This window comes from Coregonus lavaretus (assembly GCF_964263955.1).
Source record: "Coregonus lavaretus genome assembly, chromosome: 37".
In the NCBI taxonomy this organism is placed as follows: Eukaryota; Metazoa; Chordata; class Actinopteri; order Salmoniformes; family Salmonidae; genus Coregonus; species Coregonus lavaretus.
The window spans coordinates 31,106,598-31,127,945 of NC_140024.1; the positions used below are offsets into that span (position 1 = coordinate 31,106,598).

The 21,348-nt window shown below is 42.0% G+C and overlaps 2 protein-coding genes and 1 long non-coding RNA gene across 3 annotated transcripts in view; 1 reads left to right on the forward strand and 2 right to left on the reverse strand.

The window, feature by feature from the left end:
• Nucleotides 1–1,056: 1,056 nt before the first annotated feature.
• Nucleotides 1,057–2,597, forward strand: LOC311111319. The gene is made up of 3 exons (XR_014610769.1): nucleotides 1,057–1,555; nucleotides 1,661–1,741; nucleotides 1,995–2,597. It is a non-coding gene; the product is annotated as an uncharacterized lncRNA (long non-coding RNA).
• Nucleotides 2,598–4,897: 2,300 nt separating this feature from the next.
• On the reverse strand, nucleotides 4,898–12,459 carry LOC311111798 (secretory carrier-associated membrane protein 2-like). Its single transcript, XM_084154642.1, has 9 exons — nucleotides 12,324–12,459; nucleotides 11,555–11,632; nucleotides 10,685–10,774; nucleotides 9,422–9,539; nucleotides 9,082–9,210; nucleotides 8,393–8,552; nucleotides 7,948–8,049; nucleotides 6,873–6,990; nucleotides 4,898–6,661 (listed from the first exon to the last, which is right to left on the reverse strand). Exons 1-9 carry the CDS (start codon nucleotides 12,378–12,380, stop codon nucleotides 6,515–6,517), a joined length of 999 nt encoding a protein of 332 aa, XP_084010768.1. The 5' UTR covers nucleotides 12,381–12,459; the 3' UTR covers nucleotides 4,898–6,514.
• Nucleotides 12,460–17,974: 5,515 nt separating this feature from the next.
• The window catches only part of LOC311111304 (unconventional myosin-IXAa-like), a gene marked incomplete at its 5' end in the record, with an annotated part of 137,330 nt that continues 133,956 nt past the window's right edge, over nucleotides 17,975–21,348 (reverse strand). Inside the window, 4 exons of the mRNA XM_084154026.1 lie at nucleotides 17,975–19,617; nucleotides 19,787–19,929; nucleotides 20,184–20,395; nucleotides 20,838–20,855. Coding sequence (XP_084010152.1) covers nucleotides 19,109–19,617; nucleotides 19,787–19,929; nucleotides 20,184–20,395; nucleotides 20,838–20,855 — 882 coding nt within the window. The 3' untranslated portion in view covers nucleotides 17,975–19,108. The remainder of the gene's footprint in view (nucleotides 19,618–19,786; nucleotides 19,930–20,183; nucleotides 20,396–20,837; nucleotides 20,856–21,348) is intronic.

Below are 21,348 nucleotides of genomic sequence, written 5' to 3' on the forward strand. Positions count from 1 at the left end.
ACCTCCTTCCATCAGCAAGGGCATTGAAGATGAAACGTGGCTGGGTCTTTCAGCATGACAATGATCCTAAACACACCACCCGGGCAACGAAGGAGTGGCTTCGTAAGAAGCATTTCAAGGTCCTGGAGCGGCCTAGCCAGTCTCCAGATCTCAACCCCATAGAAAATCTTTGGAGGGAGTTGAAAGTCCGTGTTGGCCAGCGACAGCCCCAAAACATCACTGCTCTAGAGGAGATCTGCATGGACGAATGGGCCAAAATACCAGCAACAGTGTGTGAAAACCTTGTGAAGACTTACAGAAAACGTTTGACCTGTGTCATTGCCAACAAAGGGTATATAACAAACTATTGAGAAACTTTTGTTATTGACCAAATACTTATTTTCCACCATAATTAGCAAATAAATTCATAAAAAACAATACAATGTGAATTTCTGGATTTTTTTTTCTCATTTTGTCTGTCATAGTTGACGTGTACCTATGATGAAAATTACAGGCCTCTCTCATCTTTTTAAGTGGGAGAACTTGCACAATTGGTGGCTGACTAAATACTTTTTTCCCCCACTGTATATATATATATATATATATATATAACAGAGGGAAATTAAGACATCAGAAAGAGCAATGTCAGAGTCCAGCAGTCATGGGTGAACAGGGAGTACAGGAGGGGGCTGAGCACACACCCCTGTGGGGCCCTAGTGTTGAGGATCAGTGTGGCGGAGAGTTTGTTGCCTACCTTCACCTTCTTTATACTAGTATGCTACCTCACAGTTGATCTTAGTCATGCCGTTCCTTTAATACAGAGGCTTAGTCTGAACAGTCTTTGCTTTCCCATGGCCTCCTGTTCACTTGCCTGGTCCTGACTTTGAAACCTGAAGACTGAAAACGGCAAAAGAACAAAGTGATTTAAAAGGGGACCAGTTATTGTTTTATTTTATTATTGATTATTACTGGACTTTTATATGTATATCTTTTTTGTTTGCTTGTCAGCCTTTTTTGGGACAGGCTGTTTTATCTTTTCATGTTCTTGTTGGGGGGGATCAGTAAGTTATCAAGTTTTCATCAAGACTATATTCATCAATTTTTCAACTAAGGAAGTACACTGCTTTAATCCATGATTTGAAAGTAAAAAAGAAGATATTCTTGAAAAGGTTGTGCCATTGGCATTCCAGTGTTCCTTGGACACAGGCAACAGGATGAGTTTCACTGGATCCAAATGTATGAAGGTAATGCAGTGTGTGCATGACCCATCTGTGTACTGTTAGTTATTGTAGCTAATAATGGTAATCAAATTCATTTAAATGTATACATTAATCTAGGATGTAAATTGAATTTCTTCATGTCCTATTCAGAGTGAAGTTCCAATGACGTCAACTTCAATTTGTAATTAATGTAGGCTAATTGTTTGTTCTGATAACGTCATACACAGGTTTTCACAGATGATGCTAATGTCTTTCCAGCAGCAGTGTCGCTAAATCTGCATGGTGTTATTGTCTCTTCTCTATGTTGGACTGAACTGTTTCAACTCTTCACAAGTGAAAACCTCAAAGCCCTAATGGTTTGTTGTTGTCAATCTTTTTAGTCACAGATTAGTCAAATAATTGATGAAATACTTGTTTTGACCTTTTCATCCCTGCTTATATTACTGTAATTCCTCATCTAGTGGTGGAGAAAGACGCCATCTACAGTATGTCAGGAGCAGAGGGGTGTCCACTTGAGAAGGAGTCTTCTCAGTCAAGATAAGGTGAGCTCATCATTTTGTAACAGAAAATATTTCATACACCCTTTGGGTGGACATCATGACATGAGCAGAGAGTAATATAACCAGGTAGATTAACCTCAAGCACATACTGTAAATATCTCTAACTTCTGTGTTAACATTGAACAGACAATACATTGTAGGTTATTGACAAGTATAATTAATTATTCCAGTTTTTGTAGGAACATGTTTGTCGCTGTGATCAACTCTTTAGTTTTGCTACTTATTTCATTAACAGATTTCCTGCTTGCCATACTAAAGGGAGATACTGGTTGTCTTTAAACTCCACACCATGGGATGATTGACCTGGATCTTTACCAGAACAGACTTCACCAGACACAGTAGAAGTGAGGTCACAGGAAACAGACTGATTTGTGAAGAGGGACTGCATCACCCATAAAGCATTGTGTCCCTGGAGGCCACAGCTTTGTTGGATGTAATGCCATGTTCTCGACCTCTCGGAGTGTTCGGAAATACGACTTGTAAACTCAGTGCATCGAGTTGCATGCATTCACGTACTTTGAACTTGTTGCTAATGCCAACGGCTAAGTACCGAGGTCAACCATAAACGAACAGTACAGCTATCATGCTGGCATGAAACGGCAGTTGAAAATAGCTTTTCTAGATCAGTCCAAACGTTCCTCCTGACTGTTATAATCAACCTGTTTGAATGCAAAAATTATATGGGACTACGTTTTTCCTATTGCAACGCTTGAATCACGTTAATATTTTTGGTTATAACCTGCACAACTTTTGAACTCTTGGTTATGTTTGCTTTAAAAAATTGTCTTAATACTGTTACGGTAGTTTACATTAAACTGCCAGTTTTTGTTGTTTCCACCAAGACTGTAATGTCAGTGTAATTGGCAACAGTGTTATTTTTTTCCCTGCGTTGTGCTGTCAGATAGCCACATAACTCGTATTATTAATTCTATAGATAAGTCATTTTCTGTGCACTGACTAAATGTGACTGTTGATGGATTAGCTAGTTTAAGTACAATAGGTGGTAGTAATGATGCATGATAGAAGTGGGGCTGCATGCTGCTGTATAACCCCTAAGATACAAATGGTTCAATCAGGAGCCAAGCGTCCCCAAATCGCGCGAGAGAGCAAGGCGGGGATACATCGTCCCCCTACTACGACATGTAGTCCCGTTGGCACATTCATGACAAGTCGGAAACTAGGAACCGCCGACTCAGAGTTGAAATTAACTTAAGTTATTTGCGTAGAGCTTCCTATTGGTTGATTCTGATACTTTCCAAGTGGCAAAGTCGGGTAGCATCTTTCTACAACGACTTTCCTAGTTCCGACAGCAGTTGAACGCCCCACAGGCGGACGGAAAGCCTGGGCATGTGCCTTTTTTGTAGTTATACATTTTAAAAAATCCAGAACCTTTGACATTCAAGAGAGCAAAGAAATGCATCCATTTATTAAATAATAGCAGTAACAATAAATCTATAAATTACTTCAGAGATACATCTTAAAAATCCCTCAGACATATGTACAGTGACAAACAGATTTGACCCTTGACCTCCAGGAGGCCAGCCATCCTGGAGAGCTACTAGGTGTGCACTGTGCAGGCTTTCATTCCATCCCTACTTGATTCTACTGATCAGCGGCCTATTGTCTGCTATCAGCTAATCATGCAAGGCCCTGATGAGCAGTTGAGTAGCTGAATCAGGTGTTAGACCAGGGCTAAAGCAAAAGCCTGTACACCCAGTAGCTCTCCAGAAGAAGGGCTGGACACCCCTTTGCTAGATAACACCCAGTTACAATACAGTACCCAATAGAACAATACATAAGTATCTGGACAAACATTCAAAACACACATTCAGAACATTCAGAACACATATTCAGAACATTCAAAACACATATTCAGAACATTCAAAACACATATTCAGAACATTCAAAACACATATTCAGAACACACATTCAGAACATTCAGAACACATATTCAGAACATTCAAAACACACATTCAGAACATTCAAAACACACATTCAGAACATTCAAAACACACATTCAGAACATTCAGAACATCATCATGGTAGTTAACAGGCAGAAGGTGAGGCTCATTTAAAGTCATGTAAAAAAAAAAAAAAAAAGTGTCTGGTCTCAGTGAGTTTTAGGCTCAAAAAGAAATCCCAGTAAACCAGTGTCAGCTACATAACATCTGAGAGTTGACATATCAGGAACAAACAGTGGTAGTGTAGCAAGACCAATGTCCAGTAGAGAGCATATTGTGACATTTCAGAAAAAGTGTAGAGTAACCGTACATTTAAAAAAAATGCCTGGTGTGGTGACTACTACCCAACAACTAAAACCAAGAATGTAAATCTGTTTTTGATCGTTGCTGTATTAGAAGTCGTGACTTGGTATACTGCAATCTTTAGGGTTATTGTACAGAACTTTACTTCAGGCACATATCCCCAATCAATAACTAACTATTCATTAATACATTTAGATCTTCATGTAATTAGTCAATCATGCATTCATTTTTTTGTCCTGTCAGCTCATTCCACCATTCACTCACTCATTCTCACATTGCGGTACCTATGTTACATTCACATGTTCATTCTAGCACTAAATACATTCAATCTTCCAGCAATTTCTATGAACATGCCACAGTACCCACATTGAGTGGTCTAGATCTCATTCATAAAGAAAGAAGAATTAAGTGTCAACTTAAGACTAACTAGAGTCCTTTGTCTGATCTGTAAGAAAAGATCCCACCTGTCCTGACCTCATAATACCAAAGCCACCAACTCCAAAATGTAGTGGTTCTATGTTCATTAAAGTAACTGTCCGGTGTTTAAAGATTTCTATGAAATATGACCTATAATTATTCACTATATGACAAATAGTTTTCCTTCCAATTTAAAAATAAATAAATATGATAAAAAGCAGCTTTTCTATGTTGGAATGGTGTGGGCGTATACCGGTCATTAAAAATATTACTACGACTAGACCACTGATTGGCCAGCTCATCCTCCTCCAGACCACTGATTGGCCAGCTCATCCTCCTCTAGACCACTGATTGGCCAGCTCATCCTCCTCTAGACCACTGATTGGCCAGCTCATCCTCCTCTAGACCACTGATTGGCCAGCTCATCCTCCTCTGAGGAAGTAACAAGCATTTTTTAAACCGTTTTGTCTCCAATTTATGCTTTTGCCACAAATATGAGTATAGGATGAGTCAACAACATTATTTGGGTATGAGTTAACAGAATATGAACTTTTAAAAGTTAGATTTTCATTGGACAGTTCCTTTAAAGTACAGTAGGAGGGATACAGGGGGTGGGTATACAGTAATTCCCATTTAGTTCAACCATCACCCAATATCTTCATTATCTTATCTACAAAAACACAGCAGTTGCCTTAATATCATACTTCAGCAAGTCCAACCCTACTGAGGGATTGAAGAAGAGTAAAATATGAAAATCACAAAAACATCTAAAGGAAAATAAAACCATTCATCCCTTCAATATATTATCAGAGCAAAAATAAACATAAACAACCTCAATGGAAACTTCACAAAATAAACGTAATAATTCCTTCAGTAGACATTTGGACATTTCAGTGTTTTTACCTCAGATGCCCACTTCAGTACCGTTTTTGTACCCAAACCCTTTTAATACAAGGGTCTCCAACTTCATTCTTGGACAGCCACTTGATACGCAGGCGTTGTTCCAGCCCAGCACCAACACACCGGATTCAAATCATCAAAAGGTGGAGACCGAAGACCATAAGGTGAGTATTTGAAACGTGTGTGTTAGTGTTAGGACAGAACGGCACCCTGCACTAACTAGTGGCTCTCGGCGACTAGAGTTAAAGGTACAGTATACAGGCCTGAGAAGAGGACCTGAGTGTCTGGATAGGGCCAGTAGAGGAAGGGGGAAGAGAACCTATCATGGTAAAGACTAGAGTATGGGACTGTTGAACAGAGAAATGGATATACTGAATAGAAAATACATTTTTAAAAAAACTCAATTTGAGATTGTGTTTTTATGATGATAAGCACCATGCTGGTACCAAACTACTTCATTCTATTGAGGATTAAAATGACATCGTAAATTATTCTAGGGAGAGCATTCCTTATTCGCTAGTAACATACTGCATTCAAAGCTACAGGAGACGAGCAAGACAGATTACGCATTCGCTTTCTTAACGTGTCGCATTCCACTTAGAATGAAAATTCACCTTATTGTCATGGAATGTTTGGTACCAACATGGAGGACACTTTGTCGAACTCTGGTGCCCAATCCCAAACCAACCCAACCCCCTACCACCTAGGCAACCCAATCCCAAACCAACCCTAGCCCCCTACAACCTAGACACCCCAATCCAACCCTCCTACCACCTAGGCACCCCAATCCAACCCGCCTACCACCTAGACATTTGGATAAGTTTAATCAACATAGTAATAGCTCCATTTTACCCTCTGATCAGCTAAGTGGAGTTTCCACCACGTTGAATACACATTTCCAATCCTTTCAGATCTACTCATTTGCCAAGGAGGTAGAGGGTGGGGCTAAAGGTTGAATTGGGTTTGGGTTTATGTACCAATGGCTGTGGTTAGAGAATGTTCATGATATAGTGGAACATTGTAATGTGCCTGTATACCAGTCTTGTTTCTGCCTTGTCAGCCATTTCTGTTGCCTCTGCAGAGACACTGGGGCAATGGGACAAAATGGGGCTTGGAGTGAGTGAGAGGTGGCTAGGGAGGTTAGGAAGAACCTGGCCCTGTGGCTTTAGGATCCCTAGCGTCCTTGAAAGGCCCCCTGGGCGGCTGAAGAGGCAGCGCTGGCCGCGGCGCTCTGAAAGGTCTGGTTGGTGAGGACCCCCGAAGAGAACTCCTGCTGGGCCTTGGCGAAGTTGGCCCCCGTCCGACGGTACTTGGAGTGGACCTGAGAAAGGGGAGAAGGCAGGGGTCAATAAATAGGGTCAAGGGTCAATAAATAGGGGATTATTGAAGGGAATTTATTTGCCTTCTGAACCTTTTCAGGCTGCATTGACCTTGGTGGGTGGATGTATTATCCATAATGACCTCAACACTTTGCAATAAAGTTTGAATCGGTTTTGAAGGATTGAGACAGCCAAAAGGACAGTTGACTTTACCATTTTGAGTAGGATGATGGCGAGGACAGCGTTCACAGTGAAGCAGCCGGCCACGACCATCATGATCACAGCTACAGCCACATTGCTTCTTATCATGGTGATGGACGAGATCCATCCACTGGAAAACAAGACAAATAACACCTCATTTACAGCTTCAGAAAAAAAAATCCATAGCCCCACAACATCAATGAGGCATACAAAACCCTTTGTCGACAGAAAAAATGTATCAAACACTCACAAACCCACACGATGACCAACAGACAGGCAAAGTTGATGAGAATGATAACTGAGGACGACATGGGACAGTGAAGCATACTAAAAGAAGAAAGACCAAAAGGTTTGAGGAGCCAGAAGGGCTTTTCACACTACTAAGCCAAACCAAACCAAGCTGGACTGAGCTGGCCTGGTTACTGGAATCGTGTTGAAAATAACAATGTGAAAATAAAATAGCTGCACCAACACAATTTGGTTTGGTTCAACACGATAGTGTGAAAAAGGTAAGAGAGCTGAGCAGAGTGCCACACACTTACAAAGTAGCCCCCAGGACAAAGAGCACACCATCAGTTTAGCCAGCAGGAGATCTGTCAAAGAGATGGCAAGAGAGAAGATGCAGGACCGAATGCACACACACGTACACACTCACACACAAAGATGTGAAGGGAGACCTACACCCACCCAAACACACAGTACATATTACACACACACACACACACCTGTACTTGTGTGCGCAAATACATACACATCAAACACTTTATCTCTCTCACTCACACGAAGAAGAATCCCTGAGGTGCTATCTAGTGTATCATGTTGTTCCACTGACCTGTTCCCCCACTTGGGGATCCCCACTAGTGTATCATGTTGTTCCACTGACCTGTTCCCCCACTTGGGGATCCCCACTAGTGTATCATGTTGTTCCACTGACCTGTTCCCCCACTTGGGGATCCCCACTAGTGTATCATGTTGTTCCACTGACCTGTTCCCCCACTTGGGGATCCCCACTAGTGTATCATGTTGTTCCACTGACCTGTTCCCCCACTTGGGGATCCCCACTAGTGTATCATGTTGTTCCACTGACCTGTTCCCCCACTTGGGGATCCCCACACACTGGATCACGTAGACAGACACTTGGAAGAAGAAAACAAAGAAGAAGAAGAAGAAACTGAAGGAACTGTCCGACCTGCAGAAAGAAACAAGGACAAAGGGTTAACAAAATCACCCGCAAATATCATTTGGACTTCACAAGAAAACGACTTAGGTCATGTGGAATTCAAATCAATTCAAGTCAAATTGTATTTGTCACATGCGCCGAATACAACAGGTGTAGACCTTACAGTGAAATGCTTACTTACAAGCCCTAAACCAACAATGCAGTTAAGACATTAAGACATTCTACAGTGTTAAGTAGCCGAGGTTCCAGTCTGTTTTGACTTTAGCAACTCCTTTGTCGTCACGAGGGACGTTACTTATACAAACACTTTTATTCAAAGAAAAGTAGAACAATATTTGAGCAAAGAACTTGCCTGAAGGCTTTGTACACTGGCCTGTACCAACAGATGAAAGAGACCGGGGTGAAGAGGATGAACCAGAGGATGGACAGGCCAAAGTCCACCCCCGCGTTTTGATCGGCCGTGAAATAGGCCAGGCAGGCCAGAAAGTTCAGGAAGAGAGTGACACTGTGAACTGGAGAGGCAAAACAAAATGAATGTGAGACTAGAAGAAACTGGTGCCGTGTTGGAGAGGAGCTTGGGGACAAATCTCTTATGACTAGTACTTTGGGTTTGTTGACTGTTGTCACTGACAAGCATGCAATATCATAAAAAACGTGAACAAAGTCTTACTCAATTAAAAGATGCAATATGCAGAAATCGCTCCGCCAATCCCTGGTTGCAAAAATTGTAATAGCTCGCCTCATTTCAGTCTTTGTGACAAAACAAGTATAGTGTAGAGAATCATTGTACCATCTAAATCGCTGTGAAATATATTTTCCATAACCAAAAATATTGTTTTTTCAGCTGTTTGAAGCTGGTGTACAAAACTGAAAGTAAAAGACGCAAAAACGAAACCATAGAAATAGCGCACAAAGAACAGATCTACCACTTCTTAGACTTGCTTGAATGAGTGACAGATTTATAACTCACATTTCTATGTGAATTTGGTGGTTTGCCCCAAATGTTACATATTGCAGCTTTAAGATGCGAGGTGTACGTACACATCCAAAGGTAGTACATCCTCTTGCAGATATTCTGGTACTCTTCAGGGATGTCTTCGTTGAAGTCCTGGTAGAAGCAAGGCTTTATGGGGCAAAACTTGGGGAGTGGCGGCCAGTTGTTTTCTTTCGCTGTCAAATAAAGAGTCGTACTTGTTTACTGCCATGAAGAGTTACATAGGTACATAATCAGACAAAGCAATACAAGTACAAGGTAACTTAGAAAGATAAAACACTACAGTAGGGAGTCCATTTAAAGGCAGTTTAACCAACTATTGTATTAATCATTTGGTCAAGACAGATTTCAATTGAACATAATCAAGTGACATAATCTGTAACTTACTAATGGGGCCTCCAGGCCTGTTCTGGAGCTCCTGCTCTTTCCGATCCAGTTCAGCAGCTTTCTTCTCCAGCTCCTCCTGTTGCCTGAGCAGGTTAGCCTGGGCAGCAGCCGCAGTCGCCTGGTGGACAATGAGAAAGAGCTGTGTTACAAACCATCTTGAACCAAGATGGAGTGTTCTGGCACAAAATGGTTGCAATGCATCAAGTTGATGGGTATAATTCATTGGCATTAGATTTAAAAAGAAGAAGTTCCTTCACAATAACACTGCCCATTTGCAGAGATCATTTATACCCATATTGACAACTCTTGCAATGTGTTTATTACACAGTGGAGTTTTCATATGCATTTGGTTAAACAAACTAAACCTCCCATAACCCTAAAACAATTAGTTTATCTCTGTATTGTGAGGTAACTTGGAAATGATGCAAGTGAAGAATTGGAACAATGTGTACCTAAACTACACTATCATTACACAGTACTATGTAAATACTACTTTGTCCACTTAAGGTAAAGTAGGACCAAAACCAGGGCCCTTGCAAAAAACGTTGAATAGTATGACCAGGTAAGGATGCTTCTCCAGTTATCTCTGACCGTTGTTTCAATGTGCTGATTCAGATCAATTCATAGATGGGTTGGTTGTTTAGCAACAAAACCGAGGCGTGCACAACTATGGGGCAAAACAGACGGTGTTGGCTTCGACTGTTGACAACATGGAAACTATATTTTGTCTCCAATATTTATTGAAAACATAAATACATTTGCGCAATGAGCACTTGTTGTCTCTCAAATACATTGTTTCAGTTGTTGGTTAGCTAGCTAGCGAATTTTAGCCTTATTAGCATTGACATGAAATCAGTCAAAACACCTCAAGACATGGTATCAAGAACAAGATGAAACGAGCCACTTACGATTCCCCACATGGCAATTTCTTGTCATTATTGCTAGCTAACTGGCCATCCAGAATCACAACAACACACTGACTTCTGCCCAAATGAAGCGCGCACATCGTTTCGTGACGTTGTCAGCTAACCAGTCTATTTCAATTCAAAATAATCATCATGTGGTATTGATTTGCCTACATGTGGCCTCTCTTAGCCACTTAAAGTCATCACAAACAACTCAGGAGTTCAGCGAATTCGAGAGTGTGTTGTACTCATCTTCGAGCAATATCTAGAGTAAAAAGGATGTTCTTGTTGTGTTTAAAATTGTCCGTGTACCACGCTGCCAACCTCCCTCCTCCTCATTCATGTTTCTGTCACTCACTTGTGGGGTGGGCTCCACAGCAGAAGCCTGTAGGACAGCTGGTTGGGAGGAGGCAGCAGAGATGGGGATGGTGGTCCCAGTGTGGGTGCCCTGAAACACACACACACACGTTTAATTCTTGTCTGAAATTAAATTAAGCCTCAAGCACATCATAAGACGCTCCCAAATCAGCATTCTTTAACAACATATTTCCTCTGGGTGTTTGTCAGATGTATTTGCTTCTTTTCAGGAAGATGATTACGTCACTGTGTCAACATTTAAATTAATATGCACTGAATGAATACATGTGATATCCTCCTGGCCAGTGGTGGAAAAAGTACCCAATTGTCGTACTTGAGTAAAAGTAAAAGATACCTTAATAGAAAATGACTCAAGTAAAAGTGAAAGTCACCCAGCAAAATACTACTTGAGTAAAAGTCTAAAAGTATTTGGTTTGAAATGTACTTAAGTATCAAAAGTAAACGTAATTGCTCAAATATACTTATATTAAGCAAACCAGACGGCACTATTTTCTTGTTTATTTACAGATAGCCAAAGGGCACACTCCAACACTCAGACATAATTTACAAACAAAGCATGTGTTTAGTGAGTCTGCCAGATCAGAGGCAGTAGGGATGACCAGGGATGTTCTCTTGTTAAGTGTGTGAATTTGACAATTTTCCTATCCTGCTAAGCATTCGAAATGTAACGACTACTTTTGGGTGTCAGGGAAAAAGTATGGAGTAAAAAGTACATTTATTTTCTTTAGGAATGTAATGGAGTAAAAGTAAAAGTTGTCTAAAATATAAATAGTAAAGTACAGATACCCCCAAAAACTACTTAAGTAGTACTTTAAAGTATGTTTACACCACTTCTCCTGGCTCATCTTACCATAGCACTGGCTGAGAACGGGTTGAATTCCTCAACGGTTTCAATCCCACCGCTGGTGATTTGTGTGACTGAGGCATCCTGTATTACAGAGACAACAATATATTTTCTTACAGTAAAGACACGAAATAACAACTTCCCTCAGGTTTTTTGACTGATAGTTGGTTCTTTCAGGTATAAAATCCCACGCAAACCTATTGGGGATAGTCCATTAGGCTAGAACTACAATAGTGAGAATAGCAGGGGGGCTATCTTAGTTGGCAGAGTTGTTGCACTAGTGAACAGGTAATTTTGACAGGTGCATTTGTTACGGGCGCATAACTTCTTTATTGGTAGGAAATTCGTTCTGACCTTCTTACAAGTGTAGGCCAATAAATGGAAGATAGTCTATTAAAACAATTTGCTCCCAGTAGTAATTTTAATTGAGGGGCTAAAAGGACAAGTTGTTGATAGCCAGCCATCTATGGGCCTATACAAGTCTACGGGGCCTGTACAAGTCAATGGGACCTAGCAACCTGCTTAGGTAAAGGCTAATAGGACACATTACACGTGTCCTTATTGGCCTACCAAATATATTTACTAAAATGACTGGCACACAACATTGTCAATCATGCTACGTTCTCTCATCTGAACGAGGAAGTAGACCCAGGCCCAACCCAGCAACCAAACAAACAGGTTTCTGTTGCGGCATATCTTTTACAGCGTTTAGAAGAATGGCACATAAGGAAAACGCAAGTCAGAGCTTGCAGTTAGGTCTAAATAAATTGCTCACCTGGAAAGGATTGACCTCCACTGCATCTACAAAGGGGTTCTCGTGAAATCCCGACATGTTGCGATAATTTGATCTTCTTTTGGAGGTAAACAAAACGCCAGCTTGTGCCTCCGTCTGTTGATGGTGCTGTTTGAAAGTGCTCAAGTGCGCAGGCGTTACAGGATACGCACACTGCGTCAGCTGGTCTCGAGCAGTCATTTATAATCAATTATCTTTATTTTTAGAAAATAGGATACAATTGGTTTCAAATGTGTGACATTCTCGTGACTGCCTATATCCTACTCCCCTGTCTTAGAGCTGGTGAAAGTACAGTGACGATTCCATTTCATTTATATTTTATTTAACCTTTATTTTATCAGGGAGTAATTTACCAAAGCATGTCTTGAAGCCAGTTCAGACAAGTATTTGTAGGCTTATAACCATAAATCATTTGTTATTTAAGAAGTATTCGTTTCAACGAAACACGACTTAATTATATTGCACTGCATACATCATCTGGACTGTAGTCTGACATGAAGCTTGATGGTTATATTTAAGTAATGTCACATGGTTTGATATTGTAGCGTACAGAGGCACTTGGAAGCGAACCTTGTGTCGCTGGCGTGAATGGCATCATGCGGATAGGGTTAACCCATTTGGTGGTAAATGCAAGTTGGCTCATATTGGTGAGGATCGCTACACTGTCCCGTGCTTCGACCACATTAGCCCCCTCACACGTACTGCCAGGCGTTCCGATGGCCTCACGGCCACCATCCCACTTTTGACACCAGTGTAGAGAACGGAGGGACAGGGAAGCGAAAGGTAAACATCCTACGCATCACGCCAATAAGGTTAACCAACTTGGTGGGAATTGTTACGTGGCTCATATCTACCTAAAAGAGTAAGGCTTTAAAACTAAATCACATTGTTTAACAGGCACCCACTCTAAACATGGATGTAATAAGAGTTGGTACACATCTCTGTAAACTCATGAATTATCTTTATCATAGGCTCTTTTAAGTCTAAACTTATCCCTTTGGTGAGTTTGTGTCTGGACATCAGCTTGGCAGTTGTCCTGTTCAGTGCAGTCCAGTGGTCAGCTCAGGGTTGAACCACCCGAGTCAGATGGAGAACACCAGTACTATGCAGAGATCGGAGGACCACAGACAGCACATAAGTGTATGTATGGTAAAATATACTTAGGACATGCAGACATGTCTCGCTACACATGGACTATGAAAGTGGACAGACAGTATAATACGTTTACTGTACATGTCTATTTGTCTGTCACACTGACCAGTAGGCCCCCATAGTTTTCTACAGCCAACAGACGTATTATACTGTCTCATAATTGATGTACAAGTCTATGGATTGGGGTACATGGAAGGTGTTATTTCCTTACATGGCTGGAATGGACAGTTCACAAATGTCAAAGCTACTGTAGTTGGAGCTTTGTCAGGAAGTGTATAGTAGGACGTACTGTTATGGTTAGAGCTTTGTCAGGAAGTGTATAGTAGGACGTACTGTTATGGTTAGAGCTTTGTCAGGAAGTGTATAGTAGGACGTACTGTTATGGTTAGAGCTTTGTCAGGAAGTGTATAGTAGAACATACTGTTATGGTTAGAGCTTTGTCAGGAAGTGTATAGTAGGACATGTACTGTTATGGTTAGAGCTTTGTCAGGAAGTGTATAGTAGGACGTACTGTTATGGTTAGAGCTTTGTCGGGAAGTGTATAGTAGGACGTACTGTTATGGTTAGAGCTTTGTCAGGAAGTGTATAGTAGAACATACTGTTATGGTTGGAGCTTTGTCAGGAAGTGTATAGTAGGACGTACTGTTATGGTTAGAGCTTTGTCAGGAAGTGTATAGTAGGACGTGTACTGTTATGGTTAGAGCTTTGTCAGGAAGTGTATAGTAGGACATACAGTGGGGAGAACAAGTATTTGATACACTGCCGATTTTGCAGGTTTTCCTACTTACAAAGCATGTAGAGGTCTGTCATTTTTATCATAGGTACACTTCAACTGTGAGAGACGGAATCTAAAACAAAAATCCAGAAAATCACATTGTATGATTTTTAAGTAATTCATTTGCATTTTATTGCATGACATAAGTATTTGATACATCAGAAAAGCAGAACTTCATATTTGGTACAGAAACCTTTGTTTGCAATTACAGAGATCATACGTTTCCTGTAGGTCTTGACCAGGTTTGCACACACTGCAGCAGGGATTTTGGCCCACTCCTCCATACAGACCTTCTCCAGATCCTTCAGGTTTCGGGACTTTCAGCTCCCTCCAAAGATGTTCTATTGGGTTCAGGTCTGGAGACTGGCTAGGCCACTCCAGGACCTTGAGATGCTTCTTACGGAGCCACTCCTTAGTTGCCCTGGCTGTGTGATTCGGGTCGTTGTCATGCTGGAAGACCCATCTTCAATGCTCTTACTGAGGGAAGGAGGTTGTTGGCCAAGATCTCGCGATACATGGCCCCATCCATCCTCCCCTCAATACGGTGCAGTCATCCTGTCCCCTTTGCAGAAAAGCATCCCCAAAGAATGATGTTTCCACCTCCATGCTTCACGGTTGGGATGGTGTTCTTGGGGTTGTACTCATCCTTCTTCTTCCTCCAAACACTATTTTGTCTCATCAGACCACATGAACTTCTCCCATCCCTCCTCTGGATCATCCAGATGGTCATTGGCAAACTTCAGACGGGCCTGGACATGCGCTGGTTTGAGCAGGGGGACCTTGCGTGCGCTGCAGGATTTTAATCCATGACGGCGTAGTGTGTAACTAATGGTTTTCTTTGAGACTGTGGTCCCAGCTCTCTTCAGGTCATTGACCAGGTCCTGCCGTGTAGTTCTGGGCTGATCCCTCACCTTCCTCATGATCATTGATGCCCCACGAGGTGAGATCTTGTATGGAGCCCCAGACCGAGGTTGATTGACCGTCATCTTGAACTTCTTCCATTTTCTAATAATTGCGCCAACAGTTGTTGCCTTCTCACCAAGCTGCTTGCCTATTGTCCTGTAGCCCATCCCAGCCTTGTGCAGGTCTACAATTTTATCCCTGATGTCCTTACACAGCTCTCTGGTCTTGGCCATTGTGGAGAGGTTGGAGTCTGTTTGATTGAGTGTGTGGACAGGTGTCTTTTATACAGGTAATGAGTTCAAACAGGTGCAGTTAATACAGGTAATGAGTGGGGAACAGGAGGGCTTCTTAAAGAAAAACGAACAGGTCTGTGAGAGCCGGAACTCTTACTGGTTGGTAGGTGATCAAATACTTATGTCATGCAATAAAATGCAAATGAATTACTTAAAAATCATACAATGTGATTTTCTGGATTTTTGTTTTAGATTCCGTCTCTCACAGTTGAAGTGTACCTATGATAAAAATTACAGACCTCTACATGCTTTGTAAGTAGGAAAACCTGCAAAATCGGCAGTGTATCAAATACTTGTTCTCCCCACTGTACTGTTATGGTTAGAGCTTTGTCAGGAAGTGTATAGTAGGACATGTACTGTTATGGTTAGAGCTTTGTCAGGAAGTGTATAGTAGGACGTACTGTTATGGTTAGAGCTTTGTCAGGAAGTGTATAGTAGGACGTACTGTTATGGTTAGAGCTTTGTCAGGAAGTGTATAGTAGGACATGTACTGTTATGGTTAGAGCTTTGTCAGGAAGTGTATAGTAGGACATGTACTGTTATGGTTAGAGCTTTGTCAGGAAGTGTATAGTAGGACATGTACTGTTATGGTTAGAGCTTTGTCAGGAAGTGTATAGTAGGACGTACTGTTATGGTTAGAGCTTTGTCAGGAAGTGTATAGTAGGACGTACTGTTATGGTTAGAGCTTTGTCAGGAAGTGTATAGTAGGACATGTACTGTTATGGTTAGCGCTTTGTCAGGAAGTGTATAGTAGGACGTACTGTTATGGTTAGAGCTTTGTCAGGAAGTGTATAGTAGGACGTACTGTTATGGTTAGAGCTTTGTCAGGAAGTGTATAGTAGGACATGTACTGTTATGGTTAGAGCTTTGTCAGGAAGTGTATAGTAGGACGTACTGTTATGGTTAGAGCTTTGTCAGGAAGTGTATAGTAGGACATGTACTGTTATGGTTAGAGCTTTGTCAGGAAGTGTATAGTAGGACATGTACTGTTATGGTTAGAGCTTTGTCAGGAAGTGTATAGTAGGACGTACTGTTATGGTTAGAGCTTTGTCAGGAAGTGTATAGTAGGACGTACTGTTATGGTTAGAGCTTTGTCAGGAAGTGTATAGTAGGACATGTACTGTTATGGTTAGAGCTTTGTCAGGAAGTGTATAGTAGGACATGTACTGTTATGGTTAGAGCTTTGTCAGGAAGTGTATAGTAGGACATGTATTGTTATGGTTAGAGCTTTGTCAGGAAGTGTATAGTAGGACATGTACTGTTATGGTTAGAGCTTTGTCAGGAAGTGTATAGTAGGACGTACTGTTATGGTTAGAGCTTTGTCAGGAAGTGTATAGTAGGACGTACTGTTATGGTTAGAGCTTTGTCAGGAAGTGTATAGTAGGACGTACTGTTATGGTTAGAGCTTTGTCAGGAAGTGTATAGTAGGACGTACTGTTATGGTTAGAGCATTGTCAGGAAGTGTATAGTAGGACATGTACTGTTATGGTTGGAGCATTGTCAGGAAGTGTATAGTAGGACATGTACTGTTATGGTTGGAGCTTTGTCAGGAAGTGTATAGTAGGACATGTACTGTTATGGTTAGAGCTTTGTCAGGAAGTAGGACATGTACTGTATGTGACAAATAAAATTTGATTTGATGGTTGGAGCGAGAAGAGCTAATAAGATCCATCAACTGAAAGAGTCTGAAGCAGTCATATCACATCTGGTGGAGGTATTCCATTCCAACTGAAAGAGTCTGAAGCAGTCATATCACATCTGGTGGAGGTATTCCATTCCAACTGAAAGAGTCTGAAGCAGTCATATCACATCTGGTGGAGGTATTCCATTCCAACTGATCAATACACTAACTATTGTAAAGTAGTAGTATTATTATTAATAATGACAGGACTAACCATACGTAAAATGTATGCACGCATGCCTTTAAGTCGTTTTGGATAAAAGCGTCAGCTAAATGTTATATTATATTTATTAATAATAATAATAATAATACATTTCTACTGTTCGGTGATCATGTACACTGCACTAGTATGATCAACCTATTGAATAATAATATTATTATGTTTTGTGTATGCGATGTGTGAGCTGTGCCAAGATTTTCCTCTTGTATGATAAACACAATTCTGATTCTGAACCTCTGAATTGAAGCTCATTCCAGTTCCGTGCAGTATTAGGAAAATACTGTTTGGTATAACTATAACTAACAACCTTTTACACTGTTGTGGCCTTCTGACATTTTCACCCTCAAACACTTAGAACTGTGAGGTGTTTGAATATTGTTTTTTTGATCTTCGAATCTCTGATAACTGATAAGGAATTTATATTTCAACTCTGATAGTGTTACAAAAAGTGAGTTTTAAACTGAAAGGAGGCTTTTGACTGTTGCCTGAATAACAGCTGACTGTCCAAAATGACATCTCCACATAAAACTATCCCAATACATTTTTTAAACTAATACACCCATAAAAAAACAAGAAACATTAAGAATAATGACAAAAGACAAGAAAGTTCATGTCCTTGTTTGGTTGCTATTGAGTCCAACACTGATATCTCAGGAAGACAAGGATTTGGGGGTAACATGTATCCAGAGAAAGGAGAATGGCATTTGTCCGATACATATTGTACTGTACATTCTAATTGTTGTGTGGCTGTTAAGCAGTGAATGCAGTGATTTTATACACATCCGACATTCTTTACAGAGCTGGGATCCCCTTGGCTGGAAGAAACACCAGCTAACTTGGTCCCTTTCATGGCGGTATTTCCCTCAGGAGAGGAACAAAGCAGCGCAAACTTAAAAACATGGAGTGGTCTTCTCATACACACACCAGCACAAATTGACACTCAAGCACGCACACGTACACAGCCTTTGCCCAATACCATACATCTCTGCCCAAGATACTCAAGAAAAAGATAAATATTTGACTTCAACTACCCAGCAGTTACTGGTGTTCCGGCTTTGTACAGTATTTATACCTTTCTAATATAGTTATATAGATTTATACTTTCAATGAAATTAAAATTTATTAAATAGGCTTAAGGGAAAAATACATTTGTAATAATAGAGGAACCACTGCTTACATTGATTGTTTTGAACTGTAAACTTAAAAGCAGCCAATGATTGAGAACTCAAGTTCATGGACACGGCAGCTCTGTCAACGGCTCGGTAGCCTTTTCTTTTCTTCGTCTTCAAGCCTCGTTCCACCTCCTAGTTGGCATTGGGACGTCAACTCGGGAAATCTCCCGGATGCTGAGTGGTCCTCTCCCAGTGTCCCAGTATTCCCTTTTCTCCTGCTCCACACGTCCCCTCTCCCCTGGGCTGAGGGAGGCCCAGACCTGCAGAGGGACCATGGGGAGTGTGGTTGGCTGTTAAGGCCACAGGAGATCAACCCTTCTACTGGTTCCTCCTCTCCCACTCCCAGCCTCTCCCTCTCCTGTCTGTTTTGAGGTGGACACACAGTACTGTGTGTACATGGCACTTAGGGGGACAGTTCTGCATTGTTGCGGACGTAGACTGAGAAAGGGTGAGCTGGAGTGTTTGAGGAAGGGGGTCAGATCGCATGCTCTTCACCCTTTTTCGTGAGCTTGGGTGCTGGCCGGGGGGTAGGGAGAGTGGGCTGTGACGCAGGAGGTGTTCCCACTGTCCTTCATACCATGAACTCATTGCTGCCGTACAAAACCAGCTGCTGGGGTAAGTCAGGCGGATCCCTGCTGTGGCCCCCACTGTCATGGGAGTGCCTCAGGGGTGAGTTCTTGGACCCTTTCAGTTTCTGTTTGCCCTTCTCTGGGTTAAAGGTGCCTCGGCTGGTGAACTGTGACCTCTCTTCGAGCGCCCCCTCCTGTTCGGCCAGGGGGACACAGTCCATGCTGTCGCGGCGGGGAGGCTGGGTCGGGTACAAGCTCTGGGCGCCATGGGTGGAGCCAGAGCCAGAGGAGGGCGACTTGGAGCGGTAGCGAAAGTGGCGAGCTGTGGCCGCAGAGGAGGAAGAGGGCGGGTGGTAGTGGGAGGAGGAGGAGAGGGAGGAGAGGGAGGAACAGGAGTCCACTGAGTCCTGGGAGTCTGGTTGCCTGCGTAGGTTGCGGCGGCGGTGGCTCTTCCCCTCTGACCTCTTGGGCTGGGCGATGGCGGCCAGCGTGGGGCCTCTCTCTGAGGGACCTAAAAAGGTCAGAGGTCAGACCATGGTGCAATGTTTCAACTAAATGACACACATTTTTTACTCATGTCTCCTTTTGCTACACAGAATTGTAGAGAGAAACTTAAAATATAACCACAAGTTTTAACAAGCATTTTCCAAACCATGGTACTGTTTAATATCATGGCATACCGGAGAAGTCGGAGGTGGCTCCTTCAGTGTCCACGTTGAGATTCTCTGAGCTGTCGGCCGTGCCGATGGACGCCTCCGATTCCAGGGTCTCATCGTCTGATCCTCGCTGCTCCAAAGTCAGCATCTCAAAGGTTAGCTCCTCCCTGTGGGGACAAACATGGGTGAGGTCAATGCAGAAGAAAAACACAATGATAGTTTTAATCATTCATCTTCCTAATTTTAGGTATACTTTGCCATTTATTTGAGATTTCTCAAATCTCCTGTAGGTATAGGTATAATACTGTGTTTATACATTTATTTTATAACACGCTTTTCATTGTACAACAATATCAGTTGTACATTGACTGAGGGAGCCCCCTCCAAAATTCTACTGTAGGTACAATGCAAAATAAGGTACTTCTCTTTCTGCAGGCTCTCGATCTGCTCCGTCAGCACCCTCTCCTCCTGCTGCATGGCCAACCGCTGGTGCTCTGATACCTCAGGCTCCAGCCCGGCCCCCACCTCCTCACCGCCGCTCTCCTGCATCACTGCACCCGTCACGGACGGCAGGCGCGGGCTAACCGGGGGCGAGGGCGTGTGGTAGCTGAACCGCCGAACGTGGCCCTTGCCCTGCGAAACAAAGCACAAAACAGTCAGTTAGGGGGAAGTTAGTGTTAGCTTATGTTAGCTTAGGCTAATGCCAGCAATTGTCCTGGTGTAGGATTGTCCTGATTCATGACAAGAATAGCAAAGCAGGGGAAAATGACAGCATCTGGTAGCAAATTCTATTTCAGGTTGTATAGCCAGCAACTGTTACTCCTACTACAAGGAGGCCCCTTCCACCAAGTTACATTGACGGTACATGATAGACCAATCACCAGCACATGCACAATATTTTTTTACTTTGTAATACACAATTGTAATACTTGAAACATCAATGTGTTCCATAGTTTGCCTTTTAAACCCACAACAACCCCAAGACTCATGCTCCCCACTCACACATGCAGTCTAACAACCAGCAGCCACAGCAGACACCCAATCACAAAATCATGTTGGATGCTGCATGGGTTACCTTTTTGGCTGCGTTTGGCTGCGTGGTACAAACAATTGAGAAGCAAAAGAGAATATAAAAGTGAAAATGAGGCCAAAGACACTGGACAGTATTTGGTCCCTAACCTCATACAAAGCCTCCATAAAGCTAACTTGTGATGATCCAGCAGGTCTGTTTGTGTTGTGAGGACATTTCTCCTGGAATTGCTTTAATACCAAAGATCTGCTACGGTCTACAATACATGTAGTTGAGCAGATCTTTGATTGGATCATGGGACAAGAGGCAGCCAATCTAAGAAATTCTATTACGAATAGGTTATATTACATGTTATTACATAATAAGTAATCTTGGTTAACCGTAGTCATGGGACAAGAGGCAGCAAATCTAAGAAATTCTATTACGAATAGGTTATATTACATGATATTACATAATAAGTAGTCTGTCCACGAGAGATAACAAAATAAGTGGAGGACATCATTTCCCAAATGTTGACCCCAAGGTCAGGAGGAAATAGAGTTAACAATCATCATTT

Bases quoted from the DNA above. Each gene is read 5' to 3' on its own strand.
- LOC311111798 (XM_084154642.1), bottom strand. From the start codon at position 12,380: ATGTCGGGATTTCACGAGAACCCCTTTGTAGATGCAGTGGAGGTCAAT. The intron at 6,991-7,947 runs GTCAGTGGAACA...CTTGTTTTCCAG, and splicing joins ATCCCCAAGTGGGGGAACAG to TGGATGGATCTCGTCCATCA. The intron at 6,662-6,872 runs GTAAAGTCAACT...CCCCTTTCTCAG, and splicing joins CCATCATCCTACTCAAAATG to GTCCACTCCAAGTACCGTCG.